General features: G+C 36.5%; 1 protein-coding gene across 1 annotated transcript; it reads right to left on the bottom strand.

The window, feature by feature from the left end:
• Window positions 1–308: 308 nt before the first annotated feature.
• Window positions 309–20,583, bottom strand: stard3nl (STARD3 N-terminal like). The gene is made up of 9 exons (XM_088919603.1): window positions 20,473–20,583; window positions 11,818–12,090; window positions 9,778–9,855; window positions 8,276–8,353; window positions 7,767–7,820; window positions 7,553–7,670; window positions 6,830–6,928; window positions 3,542–3,597; window positions 309–3,214 (listed from the first exon to the last, which is right to left on the bottom strand). The coding sequence occupies exons 2-8, from the start codon at window positions 12,019–12,021 to the stop codon at window positions 3,545–3,547; spliced, it is 684 nt and encodes a 227-aa protein (XP_088775729.1). The 5' UTR covers window positions 12,022–12,090; window positions 20,473–20,583; the 3' UTR covers window positions 309–3,214; window positions 3,542–3,544.
• Between the last annotated feature and the right edge of the window lie 961 nt (window positions 20,584–21,544).

Genomic DNA, 21,544 nt, shown 5'->3' on the forward strand with positions numbered 1-21,544 from the left:
GTGCATTATTAACTTGGAAAACAAGCACTCAACAAACAGATTATACCAGAACAATAAAGCATATATACTGTATATAAGCATTCACTTATAATTAATGATAATTAATAATACTTGATGGAGAAATTAAAACCTAATTAGCACACCAAAAGGTAGCAAATAAAAATTTATTTTTTTATACTACAGTAGGACAAAGCCAGTTAGAAAGCATTATGTGAAAAGATGTGATTCTTGCAAATTAGATTTCCCCAAAGAAGGAATGTGAACTGAAATATGAGAGTAATTGTCATAAGCAACAGTCAAAACAAATATTTTATATTGCAATCATTGTTTAATTAACATTTTGTCTTTTCCTTCCGTACATCAGAGAGCAATTAGGTAGGACACACACCAGTTCCAAGTACAGAAACACACTTTTACACACAGAAATCTGAAAAAATACCCAGACAACCAACAGCAAGGCAGCAACACTTTATTAATGAACAGAGGCAAGTTGGTTGGGGATAAGCACTGGACACAGCACATACTTTCATGCTGAAAGGGTAGGCAATTTACCTCTTGTACAGTATTTTTTTTATCACAGCATTGGCCAAGAGACAAAAAAAGATAAAACAGTGCTCTGTTATTTACACTTTAATCCTAAATATTTGCAGGTTCTTTTGTGTGATACAATTGTGAGGTTCCAATGAATCTGTTTAAGACCAGCAATACAACCTGACCTGCTTGCCAACTGTAATTTAGAAATCCAGGTTTCTATGGTAGTTTTCCAGTGAGTACAAGCAAAGAGACTAAGCTTACAAAACAACTGCTATTCAAATGGCAGGATTTGTATTTTGCAATTGATCGATTGGATTGAAATGCTATCAACTATAATTTGACAAAGCTATAAAAAGCAAAAGACGTCAGCTGTGAAATCACCTGGTTAACACTGACCAGCATAACTGATCAATTGCATTATTGCCATTTCCATACTAGCAGACAAAAAAAAATGTGAGAGACTGTTCAAATTTAGCTTGTCCAAGATTATGCCGCTAAATTAAAAAGCTGTATTTGGCAGAAATGGCTTTGCTTCTCCATTAAAAAAAAAAATCTAAATGCAATTAACGTTTCACAGGGATACAAATGACAAATTCAGCAGCAAATGAGGGCGAACAATTCATTTCTAAAATAAAGCCATTAAGTTCTAAAAAAAAGTGATGCAGTTCGTGCTAAAACAAGTTGTCTTTTCAGATTAAGAATTTATTCTGTTTTGTTTTTAATTTAACAGTGATCACTTTAATGTAATGTTTACAATAATACAATACTTTCCATAAATAATTTCAGAGTTATACATTAATGATAGATTCTGAATTATTTTATTAAGTACAGTAGGAGAACAAAAAATAAAAGTCAAATCAATGGTACACAGAGTGCAGATGAAGTGTTTATAGCACTGTACATTTATTATGAAACTATTTAATGGAAATTCAAGGGAAATCAGGAAACATTTACATTTCAAGAAAGGTCTATGAGATTGGTCTAAAAGACCATCGCTTCAGGGGGAATTAAAAAGCAAACGCAAAATCATATTTACGGGTTGAGTGGTAAAAAAGATAATTACCATGCCTATGAAGTTTGTGTACATCCAAATTCTCCATTCAATAAGAATCTTCCTTCATTCATACTCATTTTGACTAGTATAATTAAATATCAATTTATCCAGAAGAGAAAGAACAAATTTAGCCCGCATGCAGATGTTGGAGGTGATCAACACTCCTGCTCTCTCGTGCTCTTCTTACACAAACTCGGCTGAGTTTAGCAATAATTTGGCAATTATTGACAGTCTAGTAATCTCCAAATGAGAGTGATGAGGTGGCAACCTTTTACGCACACTGTACAACCTAGAGAAGACTTATTAGCAGTAGCAGATAAAACACAATCTAAAATCTTAAAATTCTGGAGTTAAAAAAAATGGCAACAAAGTGACAATAAGGGAGGGAAACTGTTATCGTACTGCTAAAAGAAAGTATTTTGGGTGAAATAATGTGAACTGCTTGATCTGTCTCACTGGTATCTGAATATATACAGTAACATACAGAAGTATATGTTTATAAATATGCTTATATTTGGTACATGTAGATATATAGAATACTGAGCAACCACGGAAATATTTGTTTACAAAATTTCAGTAATAGTGATAAAAATCAGCAGACCTGCATTAGAAGTTACAGTCTTTCTGAACACTGCAGTGCATTTTTAGTTTTGTGTATCGTGTGAATATATTACTGTAATTTAACTAAAAAATACATGACTTACACAACCTAATGTTCTACAAAATAACAAAGTTACAAGTGGTTTTAAGACTAAGTTCCTAATTGTCTAAAAAAAGGTGAATGGGTCCTTCCAACTCTACAAAGCACCTGGTGGGTTAACCAGGGAGACGTTGGACTGGATTTCACTCACTAGTGCATACTTTCCTCAAGCTGATATGGCGAAATCATAAGAACCATGCTACAAAATGTCAAGAGAAAATTATTCTTACATTCTCTTTGAAAGGATATTGCCCTCGCACTTTATACATAACACATTAGTTAGCTGCAATGTTATCCATGGGAAACGCGCACACAACAAATGTTATGATTTATCATGATATCTTGCAAAGTAAGACACAGATTTTAATTAAAGAAGACAAAAATAAAAATAAAATGACTCATTGTCATGTCGGTGCAAAGGACTGGACTGCCGTAACTTGCAACTAAGCCTGCACAGACTGTGTTTCAGTAAGACTAGATGAGGGTCTTTCTTGCTCTATGGTGTATTGAACGCTTCTCCATGTGCCATATGTGTACAGTATACAGTATCAGTGAAATATAAAACTACAATCACCTTAGAGCTCCTCAGCTTTGGAAGAGGAAGAATACATCAATAAAACAGGAACAGCTAATACCGTAGTTTTATTTTTTAAATGTCATTTCATTATAACGTAGGATAAATAATTGTCTCTGGTTCAGAAAAAAACGCACTCGACTCGAATAGAATTCAGTGCGATGAGTGCGAGCTCAGCAGTTATAAGGCAGTGTAATATTCCACAGAAGAACAGTGGGAGCAGGGTGCCAAGACTCCTGCACCCAACGATAAGAACTTCAACTTAGTACCAGCCGATACCCAGATCGCCAAGCAGATTCAGGAAGTCTGGTTATCCATGCCTTGACAGACCACAGGTACTTTTCAACAAGCACTGTTAACAAAAAGAAAACATTTTATCACAATGGTCATATCTTTTTCAATGAAAAAAACCCATCATTGTTTAATAGAACACCATTGCGCTCGGGTAAATAAATGTTTCTTGTATTGTAATGAATCAGACTGGATATGACCTCAGCTGTAGGTAGCAGGATCACAAATGCTCTAACTCAAAATGCTGTTTTAGTTAATTTACCATTAAATCTATTAAAGGCTGCAGGTTCTTATTATTGCAATTGCACTTAATGAAAGCTAAAAAAGATTTTTTAAAACAGCAATAACTTATATTACAATACTGTATTGTATATAATACCGTCAATACCTGCTAAATCACCGGTTTCTCACTGTCATGTTTTTCTTCTATATCCTCTTCAGAATCTGAAAACAGAGGGAAAAAAGGACTGCGCTAATCTTATATTCACTGTACAAGAAACAACAAAATTCAAATAGAGAAATCCTGTAGGACTGTAATTGGAAAGTGTACACAAATTAAATATTCTATTGGACTGAAAAATAAAAACAATATTAACTAACTGATGAAAATTTTACAGACTGGGCAAAAGTTTAAGTTTAAAAATTAATTTCCTGCTTTCAAAGCTGTCTATGACAGACTTCATGTCACGTGCACATTTTTGCTGTCTGAATATGATCAATATTCATTTAATCTGTTATTCATTTTCAAAATCTTCTTGCTGAACTCCTTTTTTTTCTTGCACATTTGATTTTGTTCTGTAACAGAGGAAACCTTGAACAGTAAGTGTCACTTTCTGCACGTCTGTCTTCATTAAAAAGTACTACATTTATAGGTAAAAGCTACAAAAAAGAATACCGACTTACAATGTTGACACATATCAACAAAAAAACTAATTAATACAGTACAAAATGTACCTGGTTTTAAACAGAAAAGTAAAAACTGTACACGTTTGTAGTAAAATTGTAATGATTATCTGCATATCTGCATAGTGGGTTTGTTCGTTCCATTTTTTACAGAGTGGATTCATAGCAAATGTAAGTGTTTTATTATAATATTAACAATTAAATTAATTTATTGATTTGGGTAACAATAAAAAACAAAAAGGTTCATTCCTCCTAGAAGTTTTAATTTAAGTGTTACAAACGACATTAAAAGTAGTAGTTTGAATGCAGCTCCTAGCAGCACTGAAAAACCTGCAAATTATTTAATTCTGGCTGCACTGCGTAGTACTGCATGTTTGCACAACTTTGTTACAGAGAATTCATTTTAACCTTAAAAGAGTGCAAATATTTATGTATATGTAGAGAGTATCTTGGCTATTTTAGACAGTTACACACAAAAAAAAATTAAAAAGAAATAGAAAATGCTGTCTGAGAGTTTTCAATGGAAACAATCACACCTGTGTACCGAAATCTACTGCAGTAGGGTGTTCAGTTTACACCAGTCCCACGGTAATTTGCAGCTGAATTTCCCACAGATAAGAAACTCATTGGTGGTACAACTTACACATTTTCCAGATGATAATTTGTTTGGTTTTATGTGGTTCAACAGCTCCATAAAACTGTTGGAGTACCTGGTAGTGCTAAAACAATGCACTGGAAAACTGGTCAAATGTACTGTACCACAACAGACTGCTTGCTATTCAATTAATAAAAATAAAAACCCACAAAGCCATATTCAGGTGTCGTACGAAACACCTGCATTGAAAGATGAAGGAGTTTCTACAAACCAACTGCATTTCTAGACATCAAAACATTTTAAAAAACATTTTCCTGGTTTCTGAGAAATGCTACTAGACAGGGAAACCCTGGGAATACAGGAAAAGCACTATATTAAATGGGAGAATCTAAGGTAGAAATGATTCTACCTTAAAGAGCTCACAAAAATCAAAAGGCATGAATACAGGGCACTTACCCCCTAAAACCAGCCTTCTCCATAGTAACTGTCAGCTCAGTTTTTTTTATTCTGGCCATTTGTTTTGGTACTTGACAATATGAAGGTTTCTAGTTGTAATTAATTCTTTCAGAATATGGTATTAAGATACAAAAATTTAGCCTACAGAATATGTCTTGAAGAGTGTGGTTTGGGGGATGTACTTAGAATTGTTTTTAGTACTACACTTAACCATACAATTTGAAGGACGAACATTTTAAAAATACAGCATTTATGCATCAGTTCAAAATATACAAAACTGATTACTTTAGAGTCTAAATAGTAAAGCATTTAAGCCCTTTTACCTTAACTTCACGGGGGAAAAACATCTATAAGGAAAAAAATGACTGAACATCCCAACACCAGAAACTGAAAACATTCAAACTCTTTTACAGCAAAAACTAAAAACATGCTCACAATTCCCTAAACTTTAATGTAAGAACAAGGACTATTATTCAGCCAGCTACAATAGCAAAATTGATATAATTAATTTCTTATAATAATATTATAAGTGCTTTGCTTTGTTTGTCTCTCACTATGAAGAAAACACTGAAATTATCAAAGTGATATTAAACAAACAATGTTCAAAAGACCCACAAACCTTGGAAAATTTTGAAACCGTACCGTTTTACACTGTAGAATACTCTATGGTGAGAGGTAATGTCCTAGTTGACCAGCAGGGAGAGCCACACTCTCAGAAACGGTTTAATAGTTTACGAGGCTTCCTGACAAACAACTTACAGCTCTTATACATCTTATACAACCAACCCATGTTTTTGACTTAACAGTTATAAAATAATGGGGCAGAAGGCAGAATAAGGCAGGACCAGAGCTTATTAAATATCTTGCTTCACATTTTATACGGACACAGTTTCCCAATTACTGTAGTTGATTTCTTCCCCTAATTCTTTCTTTTTAGCACATTTATCACCTTTAAAAACAGATGAATAATATTTGACTGCCAGCGTTTTTCTTTTACTTAACCAGGAAGTGAACTCACTGACACTGGCCTTTTGTACTACCCCTTTTATATTTACAATTAACCGGACAAAGGAAAAGAAACAGCAAGAGTGTGGCTCAATCTTAACATGAAGGAACTGCCGACAGCAGCAAAGTAGCTGCTCAACCAGTTAATAAATTCCAATAGATATATCTGTAGATAGTTAATTTATCCATTTTCAAACCATTCTTCAAACAATTCAGGATAGCGGGGGGGGGGGGATGGGGGGTCAGTCAGGATAACCCTGGACAGGATGCCAATAAATCTCAGGGCCAAGCAGCATACCCCTATGTTTTGGACTGTGGGAGGAAACCCAAACAAACACAGGCAGAACATACAAGCTCACACAGATAGCACCCCAGCTGAGGAAATGAACCAAACCAAAGACCCAGTGCTGCAAGGCAACAATGCTAACCACTGCATTGCTATGCTGCCTAACCTAGGCCTGCTCAAATTATACTTATCTTTTCACTTATCAGAAGTAAAGTTCATATGTTAACTGTGCCTCCACATGTAAGTTATTTTACTCTTAGTTCAGAAAGTGACAAACCCACTGCCGCTTTCGAATCTTCAGAAAATGGCCAGTTTAACGGGTGGGATTTATGAAATGCTTGAAATAGCTGAGAGTAAACTCCATTTTAGTGCCCTGGTTTCTCATCAGGGCCACTCCAGTGCACACTGAGCTTTGACATGGCCACCCTTACCTGCAACTGATTCTGGAGGAGAGTAGAACTGGCCATCCGAGAGAGGCCCGGGCAGGATAAGGGGTGCTCTTTCTGACACACTCGCCACAGACAGCAGCCCTGGGGCAGACAACAGGCCACACAGCCATGAGCATCGATAAAGGAACAAAGCGAAACAAAATTTGTATGTTTTCTGGACAAAGAGACTGATTAAATTGCCTACATCTTTTTCTGTCACCTCCTATATTTGAATTCAGGCTTGGCAATTCTAACTTGCAGTGCGCCGACAGTTAAAAAAAAAAGAGGATGGGTGTGAAATAGCTGAGACTGCTTGTCGCTGCAAGACTAATACTAGCTGCAAAGCTAGGAAAAGGTTTACAAGAATTAAAGAGTCTTTCTTTAAGGTTCCTGGCATTTCGACCCATACCAAAAGACAAGAAGCTGGAATTTTGAGCTACAGTGTGTCAACAAAACCTAGAAAACACAGCACAAACACACAATATACCCTACTTTTTATGTTAACAGAATTTCAGACACTGAATTTGTGCTCCATTCACTTCACAACCTTAACTGCCAGGTGCTTCAGGTAAAGCACAAGAAACTAGGTGTTTATTACTAGCATATCAGAAAGGAAAATAAAACAAGTTTTAACGCATCTCGACTTGCAATTTTGGATTGAGAGCTAATTCCGAGAGCAAACAAAGATGTGTTAGGGCTTAGCAGGGAACGAATGAACAGACTTACTGTTTTCATCCTCTGCTTCTTGAGGTAAGACCTTGAAGTCTAGAAACCAGGTTTCAATCCAAGCCAGGATGAAGGAAGTAATAGGTAAAAGGTAACCAAATGCACCCTGGGAGAGAAGCTGCAATGTAAACAATAGCGAACATGTAGGCCCAGGTCTCAAAAACACATTTTAAACATGAGTGGACCTGAGAGAAGATCAATGCAAGACACATACCTTGGAAATAATGACTTTTGCTATCAAGAAGGCACTTGTAGCTGCTGTTGTTATCTGGAAATGAAGAAATTGTTCATTTCTCAAGGTCAATGTGTGACAATTTGAAGTTTCAATATTTGTTGTGTCTGAAGTGAATGCAGAACAAAATGGCATTTTAAAAGATATACTGTATATAGCAAAATGTCCCCATAACTGTATCTGATATCAAACTAAAATACAATTAAGAACCAAAATGTATGTGAAAATGAGCTTCAATTATATTTAATCAGACATTGCTATTTAGGGATATTACAGATTACAGAACACATTTGGCCAAACTAAGTCCAAGCTCATGAGAGAGGAATTTGGACAAGAGAGAGAGAAAAAATGTCAACGTGGAGGTTGTCGTCTGCTGGAGCCGAGACATTTTTCTTCTTGTCAGCTCATTTGGTTCAAAAGTGAGGTCACTGAATTTTCTCTTACACTGTGACAGGAAACAGCCTCGCATGCTAGTGTCACTGTAAGCTTACCGCTACTGCCCACCAGTGCTGCAGTTTACAAACGGCGTACGCAAGGATCAGCATGGCGAAGCGAAACACTGCGAGTATCTGTGTGGAAGAAAAGAAAAGGGGAAACTCCAATACTACTAAGGTAAAGGGGAAACGACTAAGTCAGGAGTGAAAAATATACACTTCCTCACACAGGGCTGCCATTAGGAGGAGATGGGACAGAAAATGGAAGGAGTGACCACAAATGTGTTTTTTTTTACATTTTGATTTTACTTACTCCTCCAGGTAGAAAAAAAACATCTTCCTAAACACCTCTCTTTTTCCTGCATCAAAAATACCCATTGAGAGGTAGCCTATTAAATCTGAATCAAAGGAAACGCTTCAGAAAAAAAAATGAGCCCTAATTTAAAAAAACAACAACTAACAACCACAAGAAAATAGAATACTGGAAAGTCCCCATGCTAGTTCATTAATGGCTCACTGTTACTTTCACTTAGAGAATACACTAGCTATCATGAATTCTCATAGTACTGTTAACAGGGTAGTATCTTATTAGTAGCAGTTTCACTCATCTTTGCAACACCTTCCAATTATGGCCCTGCTCTGGGTTGTTTCATTCTGTTTCATTCTGGTTTTCAGCATAACACCCCTTGAAATAATACCAGTCACAGAATCAAAACAAAGAATTCTATTATCTAGCTCACAGTTCATTTTTTTATTTCTTGTAGTACAGGACATTTTACTTTTTTCAAGCACTAATTACATAAGAGGATGAAATCCTCTGTGCCCACTCCGGACAGTCCTGCTGATCAGACAGCCTGGTTAAAGCTGTATGCTGCCCCGGCTGCTGACTTCTATTTCCAGCTGATGTGAAACTCCAAATGGGAGAACTACTGCATATAAACTGTAAATACAGCACGAAGGAAGCTGTGTCCCTGAAGCTAGGCTACGTTTAAACTGATGGATTCTCTAGAAACCCTTTCATTGCTGTGCTGCTTCTGAGACACAAAATTAATCTCAAACTGCTTCAGCACTTAAGAATCCTCCATGAGTGGGCTCTGATGATGGCTAGGAGATTCTGTGAAGGGGTTGCTAAGCACCAGAGGTCAAAGTGCACACACAGAAATCACAGAAATTTGTAAATGCACATCAACTGAGACTCTGACATTATGAGCTTTCGTACTTTTCTAAGGCAAACAAAAAAGTCGATTGTGTCCAAGGAAAAGAAAATCCAGCTTATTTGGAGCCTACTGTATACAAACTTGACTTTCATTCCTCTGATGGACTGAAATAAACAATAAAAATAAGGATAAAGTAATGAAAAGAAATCAGGTTCCGTGTGGATTATTAAAATGCAGAGAACTACATTTTTTTCTTAAGATAATGTTGCAGTTAACATTACATTTATGCATATTATAATATGGCTATATCTTTGAATGAACTTTATGAGAATAAAATGTGTTTGCTTCCTTGATCTTCCTGTACTATGGACTCAAAACTAAAGGTAATTAAAAAATACTTACAAATATATCAAAAAAAGAAGCATGGTAATCATAATGAAGAACTTCTTGGCTTAACTGTTCTGCAATACCTCCATTTACCTAAAGAGGGACAAAAAAAGATGAATTTAGATTTATTTATAATTTATTTATAATTTGGTAAATTAATTTGCTCCAATTAATATGCCTGAAAAAAGGAGAAAAGAAAATAATAAAAGAGCATCTTAAGGTGCATTGGAAAGATGTGCAACGTTATTCACATCAGACTATCAATGAAGCTGATGAAGCATCAAAGGTATTTTTACCATCTCTGGATCACAATCCAGAACATTTTCTTGTGTCTCCTTTAAATATCATCTGCTCTAGACCTTGGAAAAGGATTAAACTCAGTCAAGAGAAAAATTCTTCCTAACTGGGATAAACATTATCCATTCAAAACTAAAGCTGGTAGAATGGTTATTAATTCTGATTTATCTAAAATAAGTGTTTCCGCCACCAAGCTTGCTGGAGTACGATGTTCACATTTCAAATAAACGCCTGAGGTCACTAAAAATGGATGAAAGAAAAACACAAGACTGCTTTTGACACAATACAACAGCCAGATGCAAGTGTCCACGTTTTTGTCTATGTGTTAATACTGTACATACAACTGATATCTAGTGCAGACATCCTACAGTTAAAACTTAAAAATCAAATCATATTTTTTCATGTTGGAATAATATTGGATCTGTTGCACACAACTTGGTATAAAACCATTATTATTTGTATTAGATTTTGTATGCAGTGAAACAAAAAACAAGGCTGAAAAAAGTAAGATTTGAAAAACACAAATATCTAATAATAAACTTTTTTTGTGGGGGGTAACTATTTCTGTCTATGAGAAATTATAATTTAGGGGGACAGAGGTTGCATTGCTTTAATACAAAGGATATCTCTGTTAAAATGTATTTGGGTAATTAGCACATAATTAATTGCTGTGAATGACTTCAGGAGCAAGTCAAATATTTTAATAACTCCAGAGCTATGGTGTATATGATACTACTAAAAGTAGTATAAAAAGTAAAGCTGCATTCTTAACCAAGCTAAAGTTTTAATATTTTCCTTCACATTCTAATCTTGCTACTTCACACTTGTTGTGACAGCCTTTCCCACAATGATTCTGAAGCTGAGCAAGCAGAAGGCATTGCAAAATATCAGAAGACAAATTAAGGAGCCTATATAAACAACACACACAAACAAAAAAGCACATGACTGAAATTGCTAAATACTTAGATGGCATTAAGAACCCTGTTCATCGTTTGCCTTGCAAAGTAAAATCAGAAGTTATGTCTACCTATTATTACATGCTGGCCAACAACATAAAAAAGCTGTTTTGCACATTAACTTGTTAATAAACACATCAACCCTTTATGAACAGGAGAATTAAGTAAGTCTGGCTGAGCTGACAAAATTACTGACAAATTCAGAAATATCTGCTACTAGGCAATGTTACCAGTGTTCCAAAAATCACTTGCTGATATTTTTATTACATAACCAACAGTGCATAATGATCTCGTAACTTAGCAATCGCCTCCAGGTGTTATCTCACAGTAATTTTGACAGGCCCTTTTGTTGCTCTGTCCAAAAACTCCAAACTGCAAATACCATCAAAAAAGAAAGCAAGGACTCTGTCATATAGGAAGATTTTCAGTCTAGCCTAAAACTTACATTTTCATAAAGACTTTTTGTTATTATTTTATTTTCTATATTTTCTATGTTTAATTGACTTGTAATTTTAATTTTATTTTGTTAAATGTGTTTTTTTATTAATTGTACAGCACTTTGGATGATATTATAAAATAAAGTTGATTATTATTAGTAATATTTAAAAAAATGTACATTTACCCTAATGTGCAGTGTACTGTATGCTGTATTTTTGTACACCATAAATCTCAGAAAATTCTCTAAATCTGTGCCTTTACACCTTTACAACTGCCATCAGAAACTGAAGGCAAAAATAGAAAGAAAATCATTTTTTCTTTCAAAAAATAAGAAAAATAAGAAACTTTGTGAACAAACACCCACATTCAGCTCAATGATCCACAGCAGTGTGATGAAGAGGAGGTCGAAGGTCACGAAGAGGCAGAAGGTCCTCCTGACGTCAGAGATGCACTTCTTCTCCCCAGTCTCGTAGGAGTCCAGCCTGGAGGCCAGCTGGGCCGTGTTGATGGAGCTGACAGCACGCAAGGAGGCCCTGGAGTCCAGGCTGCCACTCAGACGACTCTCCATTTTGACTCCCGGTCGCGCAGGTCACAGTTCACAGCCTCTGGCCTCATCACCCCCTCACAGCTGCCATGTCTGACAACACACAACAGCTCCTGAATCAACACACGGGTTCAGGAAGACCCCGGCCTAACCTGGTCAGCTCAATCATACACAGCTTTTATTTCCGTCTTCTCCTCACTTTTAAAAAGACAATTAACACCATAACATCATTTCTTTCACTACGTCATGAAAGTCCGGAAATGAGCACCCACATTTAATGAATTTTCTGGCTATGCTTCTTTAAAAACAGAGGATTTAGAAGGATTTGAATCGCTTCAGACCACTTTCTTCATAAATCATTAAGATATTCCAACTGGAAATATACAGAAAAAAATTAGAAAAAAAGCTAAGCGGATTAGGTAAATGAGTGGATGGTTTTTAAAAATCAGGCAAATCTGTTAGAGTAAACCAACTTGACCCCGAGCAGCCAACTGTCACATTTCTAGATCTAGGCTAGTATTCCTGTCATTCAACTTCACTTGCACTTCAAAACCCAAAATGACCTTGTATACAAATACACTGGTCCCCACAGACGAGCTGCAACTATAAGAGAAAACTGGTGTACAAACTGCCAGACAGAGGACAGATGGGTAAAGCATCAGATTGTTTCAAAGCAGGAGGTCCTGGACGATGGGCATCAGACTGTCCTGCCACTGGTGATCTTCACCAGCTTTGCAAGAACCCCAGGGGTTCACCAGCCACAGCCAACAAAAACAGGAATGCCTGAGCCTCAATCAGCACTTCAGTTCTCTTTTAATGCTGCTTTCATGAAAACCCAGAGGAAAAACAGATTTGGACCCAGAAGTCTAGACCACTAAATTACCTTCATAACTTCAAACCAGTTTTATAAAAATACATGAAACTCCTTTGCATAGAATTGACAGTATTTGAAGTTAACATTTGAAGGAGCTACAGAGACTTAACAATGTCATTTTAATTTCAAGAATGAATTTGGATAATTATACCAAGGAGAAACAACTACTTTAGCACATTTTAAAGGTAAAAAACAAAGTACAGCAAAGGGTTAACACACTTTTAAGCCCTTGGCACACAGCAGTGAGTTTTACCTTTGCAGTACGGCTGCAGATAATCTGAACTAGCCAAATTATTAACTATGAACACAAAAACCTTCTTCTATGCAACTAAAGTCGAGTTAAAAATCAGGTCCCTGAATTAAAGCCATACCATTTCAAGTGAAGAAGCTTACAGAGCCAGTCACAAGACTAGTCTTTCAACCATTGCCAGTGAGAAAGCAGCCAAGTCACAGAAACTTCCAATCTGAGAAACAGAGATAAGAAGGGATATTGTAACAAGGTGGTATTTATTCTCATTATTAAGGCTTTCTATACAGCATGATTCAACAGGATGAAGACTTTCCTCAGGATTACAATAAACAAGGATATACAAAATTATAACCTTTTAATTTGGATGTTAGAAGCAAAAGACAGCATTAGTACCTATATACAGTACAGTCATTTACTTAAGGGGTTCACTTTAGGCAAGTGCTACAAAAGAACAATAGGATAGCACCAAAACAGGTTTTCTTCCATCCTCAGGCAATGGAAGACTTTGAATACTGCAAAAATATATAAATTGGTGTGGGTTTTTTTAAGCCTACAAAAGGCAAATGTACATTCCTAAGGCAATAAAACAGACTGCAGTTCTCTGTAGTATCTGTATTAATATATGTGTATCTTCTATGTGTATTAGTGTATTATCTTTTCTCAACCAATGATGAATCCTTCCTAGGATTAGCCTATGTAACATCCAGTAATGTGCTCCAAGAATTCTGGGGGGGTTGTGTTAATGCAATAGTCTTTTGTTACACTACAGGGGTTATTACACAACATCTTGCTTTGGTAAGGCTTGGTCATGAGGAGAATTAAGAACACATTCATGGATCCTTGTAGAAAACGAGCTGCTTTAAAAGCCCTACACAGCACAGCCAATGATAAAAGGCAAGACTTGAAACAATTCACACAGGGCATAGGAGAAATGAGGGTGAAGACAAATGTTTGTCTATTGATTGTATGAATGCAATAGTGCCTCAGTTTGCCCTATCACCACATTCCATAGCCCACATACTATAACAAAAGCATGTTTAATAAGCAACTCAAATTCAAAGCAGTTTCACAACAAATTCAATATTAGCAGAAACAAGAGGAAAGGGAAAGAACAGTTTGCAGTCATGACCTGCCTAAATTCTGATCAGATACAGGATATACAAAAAAAGACAAATGCGTCAGCCAAGATACAGTCTATTTCAGTACTATCTCCCAGTTTCAGTGACTCTGAAGAAGCTCATTATTCAAGCTCTAGTTAATTTTCATAATTCACGTAAACTATAAGGGTTTTTGTGTTCTTGTTTCATTCTTCATTAGTTAAATGTAAATCCCTAAACTGTTATTCCTCAACCAAAACCACTTCAGCCACATAATAGTTTAATGAATCCTGTAATCCTGTTCATGAAAAACCTATGAATCCTGATATATCAGAGGGAAATTTCAACATGGAAAAGATTTAGGTTTACTGCTGGAAGAAAGGGAACTTTATTTTTGTTAAACTTAAAATGTCCTATTTACATGAGTGAGAAATGTTGTGGGTATACTGTATTTTACACTAGAAAAGAAACTAACAATTCTTAACCCATGAGCTTTAAGCATCCATCTTACATCTAGTTCTTACGTCTGGTGACCAATCAAAATTAGAAGCTGCGAAACACTTCAGGAATTGAACTGGACAAATATTTGTTCTGCTTCCCTTTGAGGACAGAATATTGCATAATAACTTAAGCTGCATTGTGACCAAAGTTTTATAATTGAGTGCCCTTGTTTCAGATGATCATATGAATACTGAAACTGAAAATAAAAAAAAAACATTTGCTTTCAAGGCTCCCAATCTACTGACTGCATTAGTACTCAGCCCCCTAAATCAATGCGTGGTGGAATCACATTTGGCAGCAAATTATTGTCCATGAGCTATTCTAGATTGTGGTCTACCAGCTTTGTACATTGGAATGGTGTGAATTCATCCGTCTTCCCAGAAAAGTTCTTTGGGGATAGTTGATGAACAGCAATCATCGAGCCTAGTGGGCCACTCAAAAATATTTCCTCTTTCCTTGTCGGATCTCTTCACTCTAGCTTCAGCGTCATGCTTTAAAGTCACTGTCCTGCTACAAATGCAAAGCCTTGACTCAGTTTTAGATTCGTGGGTGACAAGACGTTTAGGATTTAGTTTTCCACTAGGTTTGGTCTATTTTCTTTCTGGATCAATCCTGACAATCTTCCCAGTGCCTGTTGATGAGGAGTATCCTATTGACATGGTGCCTGCACCTAAACGATTCATCGCTGTGATGATGTTGACGAGGTGATGTGCAGTACTGGACTCGTGCTAGATTTTGTGAATTTAGACTAAAAATTAATTTCTAATCACATCTTCCGCCATACATCTTCTGTAAAACGTTATATGAGATTTAAGAACATAAGACAGGGAACATTAGAGAAAAGGCTATTCAGCCCACTTCTAAGCAGTTACTGTAAATGATCTGAGGACCTCACCGTGTTAGTTCTTAAAAGAAACAAGGTAAGGGCTCCAATATCATGGGTCATGCACTGTAACAGGATAGCATCAGCCCTACACATTGTCAGGTAATGTTTTTGACAACTGCAAATTTTACTCTTTCCCTGGCAAGCTATTTCACCAGGTTTGATGCCAGCTGAACACATGGGAGACCACTGTTTCCACAGCTCAACTGAACCCTGTTGTAAAGACATAACACTAACTTTGTGGGGCAAGCACATCAAGATAACACCAAGGCGAAACGTTTACAGAAAAAAGAATGTGTGTAACAAGGACATACTGTACACCCCCATTGTGTTTCCTTGGGATATGACTGTACTATAGAATGGAAAGCAAGCAAACGATAAGGTAACTAAGCATACAGCTTAGCAGGATATATAACAACTATCAAACACAACAGGAATTAATTGAAAGTAATATAATCTATTCCATTTTCAAGGGCTGCTAAAAGAGTGGCTGATTATTTCTAAAATACACAATGCGGATGGCAGGAAATTCCACGAAAGCCTCCTCCCTTATTCAGCAGTTCGAGTAACTGGCACATGAGTAAATGTACAGAGAAGTGTGCATGAAATATGTTCTGCAAAAACATAAAAAATGCTTTGCTATATCAGTTACCAATGTTGCAACCTTGCCAACAGAAATACTTGTTGTTGTCTCCACCCCTCCCTTGCCCCAGTCTTCAGTTTCACCCAAGCCACAACACCAGAATAAAACACTTTTTTAACAACCTCCTCTTTGAACCTTTGTTTGTGAGCCTGGTATAAAAGACTATATGAACCATTAACCATACTGGACCAAAGAAGTATTGAGTCCTATTCTGCTTCTCACCAATCTGCAGCTTTGGGTTAATAATACAACTAAGTAAAGTGTGATATACCATCTCTTACAGAGGCCAAAGTGCATTTGTATGCATTGTCTTAACAGAAGGCCTACAAAAAGTAAATAAATCCACTAAACGATCTGCAATATTGCTTACTCTTGGATTAAACACATATGACATAACTTTATTGCATTTTGCAAAGAATCTACTGCACAGAGCACAACTGCTAGTGAAGAGAGGTATTTGGCCCTAACCACAATTCAGTACAGTTACCACTTAGAACAAATTCCTAAAAAGGACAATCTGAAGAATACTTCCTTATCTTTTGAGCTCAAATAAGCTTGAAGCTCTACAACAACACCAAGCTCTCTTTGAATATACCTGGTAAAACTGTAAAGGAAAAAAAGTAACCACATACTGTATATGTATGGAGCAAGACATACAGTAGCATATTGTTAAAAGATGAGTATGTACATAGCATTATGATGTAATTTACAATTTAGCCCATAGCTGTAGTCACTGTTTACTGATGCTGCAAGTCATGAATTATTAGTTTATAAAAAACACTACCTGGAGCTTATTCTTACTCTGTAAGCTAACAGAAAATAATGGAGATGCATTCCTTTCACACTGACGTTTGACAAGGTGGATCATCTCTGGCTGAAACTGTAATTACAGCTATCTCATGGTGTCACTCCAGTCTTATGGAACTACACACAATTTACTGAACTCAGAGTGTACAGATTCAAAAGCACCGGTTCCTTTTTTTTTCTTCCATCTGATGTAACAGATAAGCTTGCTTCTGGGGATGAATACAAAGGTCATTATAATGACAGCAGTAAAACAATACCTTCTTCTTTACAATGACAGTAACTCACAAGCCATGATAATAAACAAATGAGAATGCCAAGTCTTATGAGTTAGGAGGCATTAGCTGGCTGCCATATCTCCTGCAACCCACAACTGGCAACACACTGACGCTAAGCAGGTGTGAGCCTGGTCAGTACCTGGATAGGAGACCTCCTGGGGAAAAACTAATAATACCAGAGTCCTAATACCAGAGTATAGTGACAGGGACACTATACTGTAAAAAAGTGCTGTCCTTCTAATAAGATGTAAAACTGAGGTCTTGACTCTCTGTGGTCATCAAAAATCCCAGGGCATTTCTCGAAAAGTGTAGGGGTGTCACCCCAGTGTCCTGGCCAAATTTCCCCCTAGCCTTCATCAATCATGGCCTCCTAATAATTCCTCATCTATGAATTGGCTTCATTACTCTGCTCTCCTCCCCACTGATAGCTGATGCGTGGAGAGTGTTCTGGCGCACTATGGCTGCCGTCGCATCATCCAGGTGGGGGCTGCTAATTGGTGGTGGTGGTGGTGGAGGGGAGTCCCCAATACCTGTAGAGCGCTTTGAGTGGAGTGTCCAGAAAAAGTATAAGGAATTATCATTATTATTGTGGTGGCAAAGTGGTTAAACTAGATTTGACTATCAAGTAAAGCAGAATAGATAAGGATTTTACACATGCAGAAGGTACAAACTCACAAAGGGAGTCTGCCATTGATTTTGTTGCCAGACAGTAAATAGAAGAAACTACTATTTCCCATGCACACAAACATTTGCACTGCTAATGTACATACAGGATTTAATATAGACAGCATGGCTTATGAGAAGAACACACCATTGATACACAGAAGTAAAATGTGTGAAAGGAAAAATAGGGAGGGTGCAATCCCATTCTATGTTCATGGTTTTTATGGTGTGAATTGTGCTAAAAAAAACATACTGAGGTTGAACAGAAGTGGAGGAGGGGTGGGGAGTCTAGAAAAGAATCAGTAGTACTGAAAACAGAATAAAATGCTTACTAATGCCAATCCAAAAACCAGACAGTTTAATAAGCATTAATTGACAAGTCATCCCACCCAGTTGCACAGACATTCAAGATGCTGAAAAGGATCCTGTTTTATACATGTGGACTAATACACGTAGGACTAAATATTCTGAAAACAGCCATCATTGTCACAGTTACGTTCCAGAAAATGGTACTTTCTTTAAACTGGCCGCAGGCTTCTAGTAGCTGGTAATGTGCGACAGTAATGCGAGTCTTGGCATGATTCAAAATCAAGGTTTTTCTGAACCAGTCTCATCTGAAATTCTTGATGAAACTAGATGAAATGCATTTGGGAGACATATTTCAGGGCAAGCACTACAGATAAAGAACATAAAGATTACACAATAGTAAAGAAAAGAAGATATAGGATTCTGACTACATGCTACAACTTTTTAGTTTGGTCTGCATGTCTCCGAGAGCTGAAAAATGTACTCCGTATGATGGATTACATATGTCACAGAGTTCCCAATCCTGCTGAGCTCTCGCAATTTGAACCCTTAACGTATTTATTAATTGGATTAATTCAAATGGTTTGATTGATTTAAACTCTTAAACATATTGGAGTTGGCCTTTTAACTACTGTGTTGTACAGGCGGAAGTTAAATAAGATCTCAAACATCTGAAAGAAACTGCAAATATTCCAACCAAGAAACACTTTAGTTCAATTGAGGCTTTACTAAGATATTTAAAACACCCTTTATTGTTGAGCAGGGGTTTCAAACTGTAGTTTGTGAGGTTCCCAGCTTGCTCTCATGAGACACACACACAGATATAACTGGGTGGTGCGGTGGCTCTGTGGCTAAGGATCTACGCCTGTGGCTGGAAGGCTGCCAGTTCGTATCCCACGGCCAGTAGAGGAAAACTACTCCGTTGGGCCCCTGAGCAAGGCCCTTAACCCCAACTGCTCCAGGGGTGCCGTATAAATGGCTGACCCTGCACTCTGATCCCAAGCTTCTCTCCCTGTCTGTGTGTCTCATAGAGAGCAAGTTGGGGTATGCGAAAAGACACTACAATACAAGGAATTGTACAGTATATGACCAATAAAGTGATCTTATCTGAGTGATTTTATCTTCTGGAAGACTTCAGGAAACGTGCATTCCACCTGTTTTTTACTTCATACAGTACCTTCAGGCCTTAAAGATTATTTCCAGTTTTTTTTTACTTTAATATCACATTTAATTAACTTCTTTGAATTAAATGTTAAATGTCACATGTTTAAATTATGTAATTAGCACTTTGTCTTTAAACAAGGGGACGAGTTAAAATGTAAAAAAAAAAAGTTATTAAAAAGTACAAGAACAAGTAATTCCCTCTTGCTTCATTGATCAAGTTATGATTGAATCTCAACTAGTCATTTCCGAAAGAAGCCAGGAAGTTAGAATTAAGTAATTGAAAGTAATTCCACCAACATATATCACAAGGATATCAGGTTAAAATAATTACTATTACCGATACAGTATTTGTCACCTTTATGCTAGCGCATCAACCAATGGCAACTGTTCTAATCACGCAGTGACAAAAGTGCTGTTCTTCCAAATGATATCCTCCACCAGTCTACTATACGTACAGTACATGTTGCTACTGTATATACTGTAGGTTACTAAAGTACTTTCTACTCAAAAATATAATGCATTAAAAACAATTAACGTGTGGCATTTTATCCCTCGACAAACCTAGGTCATTGCATTTTGACCACAGATATCACGCCAGCAGGTACAGTATGGATTAATTAAAAGAATGCCATCAATTACAATGTAAAGTCCGATGCTTTAGCAAGCACAGAGATCTGAATTGTGGTGCAGCTCGCCAGTTAGCTTTGCCTGTACTCTGCTGTACTGACGTCACTATTATTTCCTTTACGGGAAGAATCAATTGCTGTAACACAGAAATGAGAAATTCTGCCAGCTGAATAAAACAACTTAACAAAACCCACAAATCCAGCACACGGTCACTGCTATAATTATAAGTCTTGTGATGTATTGCAGGGAATGTTAACACGAGCTGTTTTACGGTCCAAACACAGAAAAGACGCCGTTTACTTCAGGTAAAAATGGCTCAAATAATTAATTTCACGACTAGCATAATAGGTAAGGAAAAGTTCAATTAAAGGGATTAATCACTTACTCCTCGCCTCCAGATAAAAGATTAAATATTCAGATGTGTCCTTTAATTTATCTGCAGGTCCCAGTTGTAATGTTCACGGCAAAGACAGGGTAATGTGAGTAAGCATTGGTTAGCACTTTGTTTCTGACGGACAGGAAACGCAGGAACACAGGAGAACAAAAATAACATTCGTCTCTGATTCAAGGGAACATGGGATATGTAGTTAAGAAAATAGTATTATCAATCTAACGGAAAACCAAAGTAATAATATTAACATACCAGTACCAGGGTAGTATCATTTGTCAAAAACGAAATACAGACTCTCCAAGTAAAATAACTGTACAGTACGTCAATGATGATCTAATTTGAGATCCTTGATGATACGACAGACCACAGTTCTGTTTCGAGTTCTTCCAAATCTATTATCAAGGCTCTCACCAGAATGACAATTGCGTTATTACAAAAAAAAAATCATGATATGTTTTTGTATTGTCTTGCGTTAATGTATGAAAGAGATGAATCATACACACCCAGGTTGGCAAAGCTAATTAAGGTGTAAAAAAGAAAATTATTGATGTATACACAAATGTATCATTTACGTATTGATTCTCTTATACTGGTATTCTCAAACCCTTACATACCCATCTGTAGAAAACACTCAAACATTTTTGAAGACTCTGGCGTCTTTCAATTTTAGTTGTCTATCGCCATCTATCGTTGACATTTCAAATGTAAAAATCTCTCAAATGTGCAAGGCTTTATGATAGAATAATTTATATTATAGAAAAAAAACATTGACTTGTACTGGCACAAAAATGACAACAAAATGTCTAAGGTTGAAGAGCTAGATTTCTCACTTGTAAGATCTCAGTGAAGTGAATTAATGAATGTATTAGCATTCTAGTTTCAGATACAGTACATACAGTACATTTATCAAATACTGTCACAGCATTTAGCATAATAAAGCAGTATAGAGCTCCTATTTGATCTCTTGCAAATATTTTAAAATATTATATACTGAGCATTCAAAAGACATATCACTTTATGTATGCACTGTATGTTGTTTTTTAGAAAATATAGTAGATGGATATTA

Source organism: Atractosteus spatula, chromosome 6 (genome assembly GCF_055471065.1).
Source record: "Atractosteus spatula isolate fAtrSpa1 chromosome 6, fAtrSpa1.hap1, whole genome shotgun sequence".
NCBI classification, from domain to species: domain Eukaryota; kingdom Metazoa; phylum Chordata; class Actinopteri; order Semionotiformes; family Lepisosteidae; genus Atractosteus; species Atractosteus spatula.

Bases quoted from the DNA above. Each gene is read 5' to 3' on its own strand.
- stard3nl (XM_088919603.1), bottom strand. From the start codon at position 12,021: ATGGAGAGTCGTCTGAGTGGCAGCCTGGACTCCAGGGCCTCCTTGCGT. The intron at 7,821-8,275 runs GTAAGCTTACAG...CTTCATTTCCAG, and splicing joins AGCACTGGTGGGCAGTAGCG to ATAACAACAGCAGCTACAAG. The intron at 6,929-7,552 runs GTAAGTCTGTTC...TGTCTGCCCCAG, and splicing joins AGAAGCAGAGGATGAAAACA to GGCTGCTGTCTGTGGCGAGT.